Here is a 16,386-nt window from a genome sequence, read left to right on the forward strand (position 1 = left end):
AAATATTTAGTTCATACATTTAAGTGACAAGCAAATCCAAAATATTCATTTTAAGTCCAAAAGCTATCTGTTGATAAAATTTCCTTACTCTGGAATGGCTATTCTTTTGGTCTGTTTGTGCCTTTAAGTAATTAGGTAAGACCTACTCGATTAGGGAAAGTAGTCTACTGTAGCCAAAGTTAACTTATTTGAATATTAATTTCATCCAAAATCACTCTCACAGAAACATGCCAAATAACATTTGCATTTCTGGGTTCTATGTCCTAAATTTTCACAAAATTATTCGTTATGGGGTTGGTGTTTGGACTCGTAGTTTAGGGTATCCCAAGGCCACATGGAGTGCTTGGTTCACTTCTGACTCCAGCTCTGGATTCCAGCTTCCGGTTAGTACACAGCCAGGAAGGCCGCAGGTGATGGCTCAAGGGGTTGGCGCCTGCCACCCACATGGGAGACCTGGACAGTTTTTGACTGGCAACTGTGTCCCCGTCAGTCCTGGCCCTTGAGGGCATCTGGGGGAAGTAAGCCAGTAGTTGGGAGTGCTTCTCTGTTTCCCTCATTTCCTCAATATATACGTGTGTACATTTTATTCACACATACAAATGCATATAAACACATTTATATACACCACAGCAGAGGATGCTAACTGCATGCAGTTGGTCTCAGTAGCTGTTTGACAAATATTTGAAATAGATGGTTTCTCTTCTATGATCATTAACTCAATATTGTGCTAAGACACTTCACTAAAATGTAGACTTTTGTGCTTACCACAAATATCTGTTAAAATGAGCTGAGCTTATCTCTAGAAAACTGCAGTTTATACTACTGGATATTCTTTTTTTGTACCTATCAAATCATAGACATTCATACAGAGGACAGAAATGAAAACTAATCCTCGTAGAAGGGCATACCTTGATTCTACAACTTGACTCATTGCTGTCAAAAACAGGCTTTTAAAGAATTCAGGGTATCTCATTCTCCGAGTTATATAAATTATTAACTTTAATTTTGCTAGTTGACTGGTACATTAAATGAAAGGAACTAGATAATGAGTTGTTTTTATGATGTAGATAATTGCTTTCCACTTTTTTCCATCTGTTTTCACTTATTAAGCTGTGTTTCCTTGAATATAGAAGAGTTCTTACAAGAAATACATCCCAGACAGTTTTCTTCCCACACAGTTTTCTTCTATTTCAGAACTGATATCTCTTCAGAAAGGAGAGTTGCCTCAATGCTTACACCTGAAAGAAATGAAGGTAACTTCACAGATGCAGTTTTCATGTCAGATGAATCAAAAGGATCAGCCACCAGTGAGAGTAGACACTATGTTAGTCACTTTTGTGAAAGTCATGTGACATCTTCAAGTACAACCAGCTCCTCTTTGTCACTGTTTCATTCGGAAGTAAAGAAAATTTTCCTAAACAACAGACAGCATACAGAAAACAAACAAGAAAGAGTAAAATTTTCTTCAAAAAAATTGTTTTCGATAATGAAAACTAACAAAAATAAAAATTTAGAGTTTTCTTCTGATCTTAGTTTTTCGAAAACATCTAAATTCTATACAGAAAATGAACATATAGTTGTGACACCATGCCCTCCTGCCCATCTATTTCTGTCTAAAGACCAAGTTAGACTTCTAGAAAAAAATGTGAAAAATCAATTTCCATTAAAACACAGTGCTACACTACAGAGTGAAACTATTTATCTGTGCTCCAAATCCCAAGAGTCCTTGGTTCAGAATCACTGTTCGGTACACAGGGTTGTTTCTGCCCAAGCACAAGATTCCTTTCCAGAACAAAATGCTATTCAGAATCGAAGTTTTTATGAAACTCAATTCCCTGGCCAAGGCCAACACTTCACTCACAGTCAAGAACCTATCAACAGCCAGCTTGATATCATGGCCAGTAGTGATGTAACTCATTCTCAGGACTTAATGAATAAGCCATTTTCCACCAACACAGAAGACTGTCTTCTGGCCCACCAAGTGGATAGGAGCCAAAATCTTACCCCAGTCCAATATACTGTTAAAATACAAGAAGGTTTGCTCAGTGGCAAAGAGCCTGATGAACATTTAGGTGAAACCCAATATTTGGTTTGTTTTGAAGAATCAAACAAGATTAAATATTCTATCAAGGGGGAAGATATTGCTTCTAAAAATGCTGAAAATCTAGATTTAACTGTGAGTCCAAATTCATGTATTGAAAATATGCTGCAAGTGGAGAGTGTAAAGTCAGAAGACCAGCAGCAAACTGCTTCATCAAAAAGTAGCCAAGTTTCTCTATATAGCAGAAAATCACTTGGCAATAAACGCAAGCTCAGTCTTAAAATTTCATCTCTAAAAGCAAAGAAAACAACTTCACTGGTATTTCAAACCACAAAAAACAAGAATGATTTAGGATGCAAGAATAATACTGTGAAGAAAGAATTACATCAAAGGAAAGCTCTATTAGATATAGCTTCACAGCTTGTTTCTGTACCCAAGTTTATTCCTCCTTACATTAAAAAGTGTTCCATGAAGAAAATAATGGAAGTCATGCGAGGCTTAATAGAATGTAGGTATTTTCTGCAAAGGCAGAATAATTTACCAGATACACAGGGCATTGGTTATGCAGGATCTGTTGAGGAGCAGTGTCTCTCGGGCATTACTGGAATTGTACAGCAAGATGAAAGGAAAAGTAAAGGACCAGAAGACATTTCACCACAAATATTACCTCAGCCAGAACAGTCACTCATGGCTAACAGTGAACAACTAAAGGCATCTTCTTCATTAATACAAACAAACGGGAAGTGTAAAGAGTCTCCTGAAGACCCAATTAAAGAAGCAAGAGAAATTGATACTACAGAATTTCATGTCCCAAATGATAAAAAATCAGTTGAGTTTCCCATTCCAAGGAATGAGACACCTTTGAAAGAAGCTATGTCAAAACCTATGACCAAATGTGTGTCCTATCCCAAAGTAGAACTGAACGGAAGAAGGAAAACACAGGAAGGCTTCCTAAGTGCAGACATTTCCCATCTTCAACTTTCAGATGGAGAGGAATTTCCAACTAGATTGCCAAAAATGCAGAGAGACTTTTCAAAGGAAAACACACAGAACCAGAACAACTCTCTGGAAATTGTTCTGGAGTTATCAAATCCCAATCCACCCATTTCCTTAAAAAACAATGAAAAGTATGAAGGCATAGAAATTCAAGTATGTCTAAAGGAAGAGAAACAGTTAATATTTAACATTGCAGAATATGGCAATGTAAGGAAAACTGAGGAATTGGAATGCAACACTAGAAGCAACATAAAAAATGTTCTTCAAGATAGAAGTACATGTGATGTGCGTTGCACTGACACACCTGATATGCAAATACAAAGCAGATTAAATGACAAGAGACATGCATCAGTAATAGTAAGACTTAATCAATCAGCATTAAAGCATGAGAAATTACCAGATGAAAAGAAAACACAGAATTCAAAACACATTGATAACAACTTTGTACTTAAAAACCCAAAACAACATGGCAGAGAGCAAGAAGGACAAGAGGAAGGAGAAGGCATTTCACCGCTGACACAACAAGTCATCAGCTTCAGTATGTATCCAAATCAAAACCCCACACAGATCAGACTCAAAGTGGAACAATCTAGTTCAGCAAGTGGAAAAACTCAAGACCCAAACGGACAACCACAAGCTCTCTCTGTTTTGGCAACAAGTTCACCCATTGTGAGCCATCCATTTCCAGTCAAGAAGGTAATGCAAAACATAGAAAGATCTCCAAGAAGAGAAAATGCTATAGAATCAATGAATCCACCTGCAATGCCAGAGAATTCCCCAGTTGGTAAACTTTTAAATGAAACAGAGTGTGGTATCCTATTTGGTGGAAAGCCCAGTAATGTACAAGATGGTTATATTGCAGAAGAAAAGGGAAACTCAAAGAAAAGGTTACCTGCAGCTGCCCTGGAGTCTTTCAAAGTAAGAAAAAAAATATCAGGAACAAAAAAGGTACTCAGAGTAAAGTGTACATCTATGAAAGTAAAGAAAACAGTAGTTTCACAAATGCCTTGTATCAATAGACAAGGTACTCTAAGACACATTAAAAAATTGGAAGGCAATTTTCAAACCTTAATTAAACAGGTGCCACAAGATAACATTGTAGCCAATGTGCCTCTGAATGTTACTTACCCTCATGCATCTGTTTTGCCTAAAACTGGAATACACAGCAGATTAAATTTAGAGAGTTGCAGATGTATTAGACCAATTTCAGATAAATCCCAAACTGAAGGGGAAGAAAACTGTTCAGATTCTACTAATAAGGAAAATGAAACTACAGATACACAGGAAGCTAAATGGCAAGATGAAGTGAAAGGAAACAAAGAAATGCAGAACCTCAGATTTGATGTACATGCAGAGAAGGAGATTAAAACGGAGGGAGAAATGAATCAATCAATCTCATCCAAAGAAACCCTTGTGGAGACTGTTGACTTCTCCATCATGGATCTACCTTGTGTCCACAGTACGGAGAAAAATCAAACAACACAAAGAGTCATCAGAAGCACCACAGATTCAGAGATGCCTCCTCCACTATCAGGAAAACTACCGAGTGCAGACCCTTCAAGTCAAACAAAAGAAAGTGGTGCTCCAGGCAATGGAAGCGATACAGATGAAATGGGTTACTGTTTTGCTGGAGAAAAGGCGGAATTACCAATAGATGTGCCACCAGCTCACTTCAAAACACCTGTTTTGTCTGATTCTAAACCAAAGAAAAACAGAGTAAGATTTGCAAGCATGACAAGTTTATTGAGACCAAGAAATATAAATATGAAGGCATTGAAGCCATCAGCATCACAAATATTCAGCAACATAGGCCATAGACAGAAATCAGAATTGAACTTTAAGACGGTGGTTAGAAGGATCAGCCAAAGTGAAGGATTGGTCCCTGAGTGTCTAACTACCCTTTATTCTCCTGTTTACAGCCAATTGCAAAGTATTTTCTGTTATGCTCAGTTAAAGCCAGGCAAACCAGCAAAGAAAAATTACATTGATGTTTATGCTAAGAGTAGTGTATTCTGTGAGGGGGATGAAAAATTCCAAGACAAAGAAGAAAATGAACAAAAGCTTTCAGAAGCAGCTCTAGAGCATGGTCAGCACCTGCAGCCTGATGCGTGTCAAATGAAGAAGGCCGGCTTTACGGAGTCAGAGGCCTCACTGACCTGTTCAGCACAGGAGCAACCTATACCTAAGCAGAGATTGCAGAACCAGGCAGGGTTTACAGAAGCTGCCTCACAGGCTACTCTCAAAATGGACCCTGCAGAAGCTGAGGCATTGCAGACAACAAACAAAGCAGAATGTGTGACAAGTGCTGACGGTGCTAAAACTCCACTTCCAAGATCAGGGGACTCATCACGTGGATTCAGTGCCTATCAAGAGGCTCAGGAAGATGATGAACTGGTCAAATCAGGTGAGGCAACGGATGAACCAGATGTAAATACTCAGGTACACCCACAAGCATATTTTACACAGATTATTTTGGGTTCTAGTCCATGCCCTAAACTGGGTCAACTTCAACTTGAAAAGCCAGAGACATACATTTCACTTTCACCTCTTAAGTCTGAGAAAGAAAAGGCTTACACATTTTCTGGAAGAGAAAATGTTATCTTATCTGGAGCAAGCCATCAGAAGCAACAGGCTGATGGCAGCGAAAAGAAAAAGCCAGTGACATTTGAATTGGACATGTCTACTCCATCTACATCTCCAAAGAGGAGAAATTTGAAGCAATTTTCAGACATGAAGATACTAATGAGTCATAGATGTGGAGTTATAAAGGCAAAGAAACCACTGATGTCGTCCATATTCCATATTAAGGGTGGTGCTAGTCCAAATCAAAGAAAAGAATTGGGATACTTGACAACCAAAATAAAAGAAGTTCATCAAAAGAAAGAGGTAGTAGATCAAATGGACTCTGTCATGACTGCTACACCTGATATTAATGTAAATAACAAGATAAAAACCAAAAATGATACATTAAGAGAAAACAAATTCCATTCTACACAAGTAAAGCAAGAAATATCACTTCATGAAATTAGTACTACTTCAGATGGCATTGTTAAAGATGAAGACAAAGAAGAACTTGAACAGCAGGCATTGTTAGAAATACTTCCACAGCACAGCCAACATTTTATGTTCTGTTCGAGTCATAGGAAGGGTCTTGATTTGCATAACAACCAGGGAAGAAGAAAAATTCTTTTTGTTACAGAACAGAGTATCCAACAGCAAATTCAGAATACAAACCCAATGCAAGAGGAGGAGCTGAAAAAAGACCTCTGGCCACAAGATGGCATGACCTGTATACCAAGTTCAAAGCTTCCTCTTTTACAAACAGAGAGCTCAGGAATTGGTTACATTTCAGTTTGCACAGGAAAACACAGTGTCCCAACAGATAGGAACCACATGAGGGAACTGTGTAGTTGGGGCAAAGAGGAAAAGGCAGAGCTTACAAAAGGTCTACAAACACCTGCTGTGGAATCTTTGGCTGCCTCCACTCCTGACATATCCAAATCCAGAAGACGAAGAAAGGCATTTTTCTGTAGACTCTTAAGACGTGAAATGAATCTCAAATATGTTATTATGAAGACAAGGAAAGCACCAACTTCACAGATTTTTAATGTTCCACGATGTGGTTATCTAAAAAATATACCTCCCAAACCCCTGAAATCCCAGGTTGCTGAGTTATTAACATACTCTGGAGTCCTTTCTGATAGGTTTCATGTGGTGGCACTCAACAATCTTATTGCAGTTAAGACAAGATTAGCACAGAAATTACCGACTATAATTCAGGAATCTTTGAATTTCCCTATGCATATGTTATCTGCATCTAAAAGAAGGAAAAACAATTTAAAATTTATAGATAAGAAGCATAAAATAAGTATCAAACGTATAACTTTAAAGGCAAAGAAAGCACTAATCTCTGAGACATTTAATATCACAGGATATGGAATCCCAAACCATGGAAGAAAATTAGAATGCCACTCAAAAACCATGAAGAAACAAAGCAAACCTGTGGCAGACACCATTTCTAGAATCCCTGAGTCTCTTGACATGAACATGTCCAACAGAATGCAGGAGAGAGGCATCCCATGGAAAATGGGATTTAATCTCAAATTGCAACAGAAAGAGCAATTGATACTTAAAGAAAAAGCCCGGCATGCAGATCACAATGAAAAGGTTAGAACTTCAAAAGTCAAAGGACAACGTACAGAAACAGTCCCACTGCTTTGTGAACACTTCAATTTCAATGCTCATGTAGTGAAGGGGCCTAACTATGTGAAATCAGGTCTAGAATTGAAGAATTCAACAAGTGAAAAAATGTCAGAAGCGCTTACTCAGGAGCTGCAGCAACAAACACTTGCCATACAGAGCATATTAGATTCCATTTGGAATTCGTTTCCATTTGAGAATCTACCAAAAAGAACAAAAGCACAAAATGACGTGAATGATGATGGGATTCCAAAGATTCCATCTCCAGTTAGTGGGTCTTTAGCAGTTACAACACAAAATGGCAGCCCATCTGAAAGAAGCCTTCAAAAAGAACTTGCTAGTTCTGTTTCACCAAGAAAAATAAGATTGCAAAAGGATTTGCATGCGAAAATCCTGGCGTCTCTTGATTTTTCCATGCCTGTTTCCTGTGAATTTAAAGCACAAAGAAATACAGTGCAACTCCATAAATCTGTAACTGAAAAAAAACAGATGTCATCAATTTTCAAGACAATAAACATCTCTAAGTATGGTAAGCATCATCATAGAAAGAAACAAAAATTCATGTTGGAAACGATGTGCAAAGAAACATCTCAAGATATGTCAAATGTATTGATCAACACTTTTCCACTTGTACCTGTCTCATCTAGCATTAAAATGCACGATAAAGCAAAAACAGTGAAAAATTCATTAAGAAAAACAAGCAATATTATGCAGCAAAAGAATGACCGAAGGAAAAGATTGTATATATATCCTTCTAATAAATGTAGTATCTTAAGCAACACATTTGAAGGAATGTTGCAAGATGAAGAAGAAAATAAATGTGTCACACACCCATTTTTGTCTCCAATGCCTGCTTCAACTATTGTCATAAAAGATCAAGACATACATGGCAGATCAAAAGCAGAGTTGGACAAACTTAGAATACATGGTTATACTCATCCAGAGACAGAGAAATCATTATTTGATGGGGAAATGCAGAAGGCCAATTTGACTGATAAGCAAAGTAGATACAACAATGCAACAGAAATGCACATACAACATGAAAAGCAGGAAAAAAATATCCAAAGGATATCAGAATCAGTCCCATTCTGTAGCCAACACTTTAATTTTGCTGCACATCAAATGAAAGATCCTGGCCCTCATAAATCAGAGTCTGAGCTGAAGAATTCAGAAATCGTACACAATCAAAATTTATCTTGTGCAGTGCAAGAAACACAACCAAGAGAAATTGTTTTGGAGGCTTCTCACAGACACTTCAATTTTCTTCAAGTTAAATCTTCCAATAAAAGTCCTTGTATACAAAAAGGAATAAAAAGTATGTTACAGCCCAAGGCTCCATTTCAAATGGAGAAATCAGAGATTGGCTCAGTAAAACATGATACTAGCTGGAAGGAAAATCTCAGAGTAAAGCAGGACGACCCTATTTCTGAGAGAAATGCATGGAAGCAAAAATACTTCAGAACAATTTTCAAACCTTTACATTTTTTCAGACTTGTGTCCTCTGATTTCGAAAGCCTCAGCTGCCCACTAGACAAGAAAAGTATGATGATTCTCAAACACAGAATTCTGAAAACAAAGCAACCACCAATTTCACTGGTTTTTAATATCAAAGGATATCCTGCAGGAGGTCATAGGAAGAGAAAGCAACCCAATATTAAGTACAAGATGAAAGAAAGTGTGCAGTATAGGGAAAAAGAGGCCTTACTCGGTGCTGCTGAGGATGCTCAGAGTCCATTTCCCAAATTAATGATGGATGAATTCTTATTTGATAAAGTAGCAAAGAGTACTGTATCTATTAGAGCAATTCAAAAAAATCTGTGTGGTCATATTACAGAGAAAGAGGCAGAGTTGCCAGGAAACTCCAACACAATTCTCTTGGGGTCTTTGAATATTGTCATGCCTGACTCTAATAGCCAAATAAATACAGTGCAGTTATCAGAAAAGGAAATCATATTGAATTATAAATTTTTAATTAAGAAGAAGAAGAAATCACCAAGCTTACAAATACTTAAAATCAGTAGACACTCTAGCACAAAGCATAGAAAAAAATTTGAATCCAATTTAAGAACAAAAATGAAATCCATATGGCAAGGTAAAAATGCAACTGATACATTTTCAGATACCATTTACTTCATGCCACATACTTCTGAAATGAAAAAGCAAAACAGATTTGAAACAGAGACAGACATGAGAATATCAAAGTTTAATAACATGCAAGTGGAATCAGCAGTTGAAGGGGTGGCAGGACACTCCAGTTCCGTTGGCATGAGTGGTGTTTTCAACTTTTTAAAGGAAACAAAGACACCAGCTAGAAAGAGTGAGGAAGAAAAGCCAGAACGTCCAATGGAAATTGTCCCATTGTGTAAAAAGCACTTCATAGTAAATGCATATCTCATGAATGAATCTGACATTGGCAAATTAAAAGACATGTGTTTTAGAGAATCTTATTCCCAAGAAAGTCAACTTTATGAATGTACACCAGAAAATAATAGAAAAGTAGAAAAAAACACACAAGCACACCTGAAAGGTGAGCTGCCAGAAACGGAGAAATCAAATATTTATGCAGAACTATATGAGCCAACAGGTGTTACTATATTGACTATATATAATAAGAAAATAGGTCATTCTGTTTTGCAAGACCAAGCTCCATTTCACTTCACAAAAATTTCCCTGGACTCTGTTGACAGTCATGTGCCTGTTTCAGGGGAAATTAGACAACAAAGCGATAACCTAAAAATGACTGACATGTTAAATCACAGAGATATACATTCGAAGCTATCACTTAATGCTTTAGATCATGCTTCTATAAGTATTGATAAGGGAGACACACAGAACTTTAAAGCTCAGAAGATAGGAGAGGACAGAGATAAAGCTATATTAAATGCACAGCTAAAATCTCCACATACTTCTATGTCTACTGTACACATAAAAATGAAGGAATCACCAAGAACCTGGAATACAATTGAACAATCTTGTGAAAAGTTAAATATGCTGAATAAGTCTAACAATGAGATGACAGAGTATGACCAACAATTTTTGCTGAGCACAGCTCCACAGTGTATTCAGCCATTTGAGTTTGCAGTAGATCAAATGAGAGAACTTGGTCCTTTCAAATCAGAAGCAACTTTGATCAATATAGTATGCCCCAAGAACACCTTTCTTCAGAAAACAGAAATTGACTTAGTGAAGCAAAAACCAAAGATGAAAGTCAGTCCAGAGTCTACTTTTATCTCTAATCCCCTTCAAATTCAAAAGCAAGGGAACGAAGTTAAAAGTGCAAACTGGAAAATAATAGCAAATCCTAAAATTCTTGCCCTGCAAAAGAAACAGCAAGAGCCATGTATCTCAAGAACCCTATGGAATTCATATGCCTACAAACCTAAGTGTCTTGAAATTATAAGCCATAAAAGTAATGCAAAAATGGCATCTGTAAAAAACATTCTGCATATTAAACAGATAAAATTTAAGGGAAAGAAAACACCAGTTTCCCAGCTGCTTGTATATGGTACTAGAAGTAATAAAGAACTGAGAGGCAGCATTCAACAGCAGAGGAGAGTACAGTTGAGTAAACATGCCGGAAGTATAGTTCTGAAAACTGCTTTTGACACTGAATGCCTTAAAATTCACATTAGAAAGTTTATAGACATAAAACACAAGACTGACAAGCTACAGGAACAGGTATGCATTCATCCACTGCTGAAGCTGGAGGCATCAAAGAAAAGCCAAGTGCCGTTTCCGGGATACACTGGTATCCCTGACATCACGCAAGATGATGCAAGAAAAGAGGAGCAAATTCACCAACATACTTTAGCAGATATACCACAGCAATCTATCCAACCATTACAGATTAAGTCACAGAACATGAAAGACCATTATGTCAAATTAGATTTTCAAACAAAGGTGTACTCTGAACAAACTTCACAGAGAGGAGGAGCTGATGACCCTAGGCTTGGTATCTCAGGAAGTATAAGAGGACCAGAAGACTATATTGAAGGGGAAGAGGCGCAGCAACAGAAATATTTGCCAGTGTCAAAGATGTGCAAACTAAAATTGACTGGTGACACCAAACTCAAACTAAGGAAGGAGCCTCTTCATTTGAAAAAGACAGAGGAAATCCAGACAAAACAAGATCTGAAACTATCAAATCTGCAGAGGAAAAGAGGATTGAAGGCAACTAAGAATCTACTAGGTGCAAACGAACAATTCTGTATCCCAGGGCCATTGGCAAAGCAGCAGCCTTTCACAGCAGTTCTGCTGGAATCCATCTCCTCTTGCATACTGGATCGGTTTCATGCTGAGAAGCCAAAGCCAGAAGTTAACACAAAAGGCACATTTTTAAAGAGTTTGTCTACACAGGTAACGAAAATCTCAAAGAAAGATTATACAAGTGTTTTAGATGTGGATCACAGAGCAAGAAATATTGAAAGAATACTCTTGCTTATTAAAGAACAAGAGAATAGGAGGAAAAAAAAGAGAAAGGATAAAGAATTTGAAACAGAAATAGACATGAATGCAACAGTGAATCCCAATTTGATTCCAAGATATTCTTCTGCTGGATTACAACTTATTAATGCACGAAAGAATGTTAACATATTCAAGCAAAGAAAGAGAAAAGAAATAGATGGGCCTGTGGCTATACAATGGAGACAGCAAAAGTTTCATGGTCTGGGTACTATCTCAGATTCTGTTCATACAAATGAGTTTATTTCTACTGAAGTTGTAAAGAACAAAGGAGGAAAAACTTTATTGAAAAATGCTCTGTATCCCCAAAGGATAAAAATGAAGGCAAAGAAAGCACCCATTTTCCAGCTGCTTAATGTTACAGAATATGGAATCCGAAGCAACAAGAAGGTACTGAAATGTAACATTAGGAAACAGAAGGGATACCAGCAGGGCAAAAGCATAGCGGTTTTAGTTCAGAATGCTAACTACAATTCTGGCTGGGTAACATCTCATGCCAAAGAGGATATAAAAGTAAAAAGGGTAACGGACCAAACAACAAAGCAGAAATGCATTCCTTTACAACTACGAGTAAAGAAATCACTAGGTAAAGCCAAAAGACCATATATACAGCCCAATGATAAGAGTGCCATGCTAAGCACTTTTAAAACATCACACCAACAAATTAGAAAGCAAAAAGAAAAACAAGTTGTGTTGCTAGACATTCTCCCACAATATGGAGGTCAGTTAGTGATTGGCAAACATGTACCTGAGCCTGACCATGGCAACTTTGACACAGATTTGGAAAGAAAACCATGTGCTCTTCTACTTTCACAGAAGAGAGAAATAAATTATAATATGTTTGACACCCCAAGAATTAGATCAGATCCAGAACTTGAATTCATCAATGCACAAAGTGTAAAGGAGAGAGATGTAGACATTGCTGCCAAAGGTTCAGTTTCTATTCCACAGAGAAGAAAAAGATCAAAAAAACTGAATATTTTAAGTTCAAAAAGGCGGAACATAATTTTTGCAAAGTTGGTTATTTCTCAACAAAAGATTTGCAAGGAGCAAAAACTACAGAATCAATGTACTTCCAAGACAGATCAGGAGCCAGTTGCTTACTATGTTACAAAACCCCTTCATTTGAAAAACACAGGGAAGGTAGTGAAGGAAGAAGATGAGTGTATTAGCCTAAAAACTATATCCCATTCATTGGGAAGACAATCAAAGGAAACCAATATTCCCTTGGGTTTCAAAGGACAAGAATTTATTTGTTCTGTTGTAGAGGCTCAGAACAAAATGTGGGCAGTACAGAAAGGGCTAGTGAAACAAGGTAATGTTGCAGAAAGTACCATGGCTTCTGGATCTCGCACCAGTAGTGACATTCATTTGAAACAAGCAGCGGCCACACCAAGGAAAGAAAGTGAGAGCAATGAAAAGCTACAGGAAAAAGATCAAGCAAAGTTAAGTGATAGTTCATTAAAATCAAACAAACTGAAAGTGGATTTTTCAAAAAGCTTGTTACTGAAGCAGCAAAACATTTGTAATCAGAATAAAGAAAGAATTCTGGAATCCATTTCCTCTTGTATATTGCATAAAATTTATACTGATAGTTCGAACAAGGAGGTTTCAGCAAAACAAATAATGAGGTCAAAAGGATTGAGCCTAAAGGTACAGAAAAAAACAAATGATGTAGATCAACCTTCAAGTTCAGAAGGAATTAATTTGCATAATATAAACAGAAAAGAATATCAACAAGAAAGTACATGTGAGGCTTTTTCAACATCTAATTCTCCACTGGATGCATATCAGATTAAGTTGCCATGGGTAAAGAAAGCAGTCAAGACGGAAGATAGTCCAGCGTACCATAATACAAAAGTGGAAGAAGTTGATTTGTTTACTATAAGAGACGGAAAACAGCAAAAAACCACTATTATAGAACCTGCATCTCACTCCAGAACAAATCTAGTTGAAATTAGTACCTCAGTACACCGAGTAATATTAGATGCTATTCATTGTGACAACACAACTTCACAAAATAAAGAAGCATTAAAACAAATGGATTTCCTAGCTGAAGATATTAAAAATAATAAAGAACAAGTCCTGCTCAGCTCAGGGAAAAAACAGAAGCACAAATCAGTTTCCTCTGAGAACCTTGTGAAGCATAAATCCTACCCACAGGATTTTCCCTGTCTTCTGCAACATTTGATGCCTCAGACAGAGAACGCATTATCAAAATTAAATAAGCTACCAGGCAGAAAAGAGGAATCTATCGTGCCCTCAAGTACTCAAAGGGAAATGAAAAAACAAAATACAGTACTACCTTTAGAATTGTGCAACAGGGCCATAAACCATATGAATCTTTTATTTTCAAAAGGAATGAAATCATCAGATGTGGCAAAGATGTTTGGTTCAATATCAAATGGAAGCACACCAAAGCTAAGAATTAGTAGTAGGAAAGAGGAATCACATAAGGCAAATCAAAAGATGTACAAAGAAATAGGTCTACCTGGAATTTTTTTGCATTCTCTTTCTGTATGTATGCCCATTTTGAATGCATATAAAGCACAGAAGAATAACATAGAACAAGTATTTACAAAAGACATAATATATGCCCATAGAAGAGCTCTGAGGTTGAGGAGATCAATAGTTTCACATGTACTCAATACCACTGACTCTGGTACCTCAAGCAAGAGACTAGACCTACAGTGGAACATACAAGAGAACATTGTAACTGTGGAACGTAGAAAAAAAACAGATTTGGCTGTGACAAAAATAGATGAGCCCATTCCTTCTTTGCCTGTTCTTAAATTGAATAAAGAGAGAACTGATGGGGTTCTGCTAAATAATGTAAAAAGAACACCAAGTACATCATGGGAAGATAAGGTTAGAGTAAAAACAGTGGAAGACTCCAAGATTATTTTGAAGGCAGAGGAATCATCACTACCATATGTACCTGATGGAAACAGAATGCCTTTGGTTCTGAACATGACAAAACCAGAGAGTAAGGTACAAGAGGATAAAGGCACATCAGCTGAGCACCTGACAAATTCATATCCTTCCTTAGCATGCCTTTCCCATCCTAATTTAAATTCAAGAACAAAATTAGGAAAAGATATATTGGGAATACAAGGCAAGTGCCTTCCACCAACATTTCAATCATTATCAGATGTCAGAAAAACACTATTTAGAGATTCAACAAGTAGACATAGTTCAAGTAGTGCTATCGATTCAACATGCCTGCCACAGGAAAAGAAGGCAGGTAGAGAAAATATAATAGATGCAAAAGACATAATTGACCTCATATGTATCACTTTGCAAGGAAAGAAGTCACCTTTTAAACAACCACTGTGTGGAGCAGAGCCACAATGTGCCAACAGAGGGCAAGAAAAAATAATAAAAATGAGACAGGAACATAAAGGTAGTTTAAAGATAGTTCAGAGTAAACCCCAGGCTTTTGTTCCTTCTTCAGCTCGCTTGATATGGGACCACAGAATAAGAGATTTATACACACAAGGGATTACAAGATTTTGTCTTCCACCATTAACACTCCAGGAATTATCAGAGACAACAGAAAAATATGAGAAAACAAGTGATAATATTTTAAGCAGTATTAAAAAAGCAAAATGTGTATCACAAAATGATAGGAAGGAAAAATCATTGGCAGAAATAACACATTTGCGAAGACTAACTTTTACAACAGGGCAACCTATAGTGTCACAGGAATTACAATTGAATCTTGATGAAGGAAAGAAAAAAATGCAGGAAGATGAAACTAAACAAGTTGAAATTCACAGCAAATCTGCCATCTCTTTTCTATCTCACTCTGAAGTGGGCACAAGAGGAGAGGAAGCCATGCCAACAAAAACACCATTCTCTGTTCTACAACGGAAGCTCCAGGAGTCATCATATATAGAAAAAATTGTACCACAAAAGTTTATACCTGTTCACATCTCAAATAGTGTAAAAAACACCATAGGACATATAATACAGGAAGAAGAGGAGAGAAGAAAAGTAGAAAATGCCAGGCCTTGGAAGAAAAGTACATTATCAGTTACACAGGAAATTAAGTTGGATGGTAAAGACAAAAAGATACAAAAAGTTAAAGATGAAACTCCCATTCCTTCTCCTCATCTAAAATGGAGTACACAAATCGAAAAAGCAGACTGTGTAACTGACATAATAATTCACACTTCCCCAGAATTATCACAGCAGAAGTCAAACATAGGAACAAAAGAAAAAGAATCTTTTGAAGGTGATGTTACAAATAAAGTGCAAAATGTGATGGAACTAGTCCCAAATAAAGAAGATAATGTAAGGATAATAACCAAGAAATACACAAAAGGAAACAAAGCACTTTCATGGAGCCTTTCATTGAATCCTGAGAAGCAACAGAAGGTGGATCGAGAAGGTGAAGATCAAGAAAAAATTGGTCGAGAAAGCAATGAGCCATTAAAAGCAAATGAAGGTAAAGAACCAGAAAAGGCAGTTCCAGGAGACAAAGAACAATGGAAAGCAGGTCAAGAAAGCAGGGAGCAAGGAAAAACAGATTCAAGAGGCAGAGAGGCAGGGAATGTGGATATCCAAAGCAAAGAAGAAAGGGTGGATCCAAAAAGGAAGCAGCAAAGGAACACAAAAGAAAATGAAGAGAAGGGAAAAGGGGACCCAGAAGGCAAAGAAGTGGGTAATACAGCAGCAGAAGGCAG

General features: G+C 37.1%; 1 protein-coding gene across 1 annotated transcript in view; it reads left to right on the forward strand.

The window, feature by feature from the left end:
• CCDC168 (coiled-coil domain containing 168) overlaps nucleotides 1-16,386 on the forward strand; it is a 32,861-nt gene that overhangs the window by 4,579 nt on the left and 11,896 nt on the right. The window contains exon 4 of the mRNA XM_040991538.1: nucleotides 1,195-16,148. Coding sequence (XP_040847472.1) covers nucleotides 1,195-16,148 — 14,954 coding nt within the window. The remainder of the gene's footprint in view (nucleotides 1-1,194; nucleotides 16,149-16,386) is intronic.

This window comes from Ochotona curzoniae, unplaced genomic scaffold, assembly GCF_017591425.1.
Source record: "Ochotona curzoniae isolate NIBS_2020 unplaced genomic scaffold, NIBS_Ocur_1.0 contig_64, whole genome shotgun sequence".
NCBI lineage: Eukaryota > Metazoa > Chordata > Mammalia > Lagomorpha > Ochotonidae > Ochotona > Ochotona curzoniae.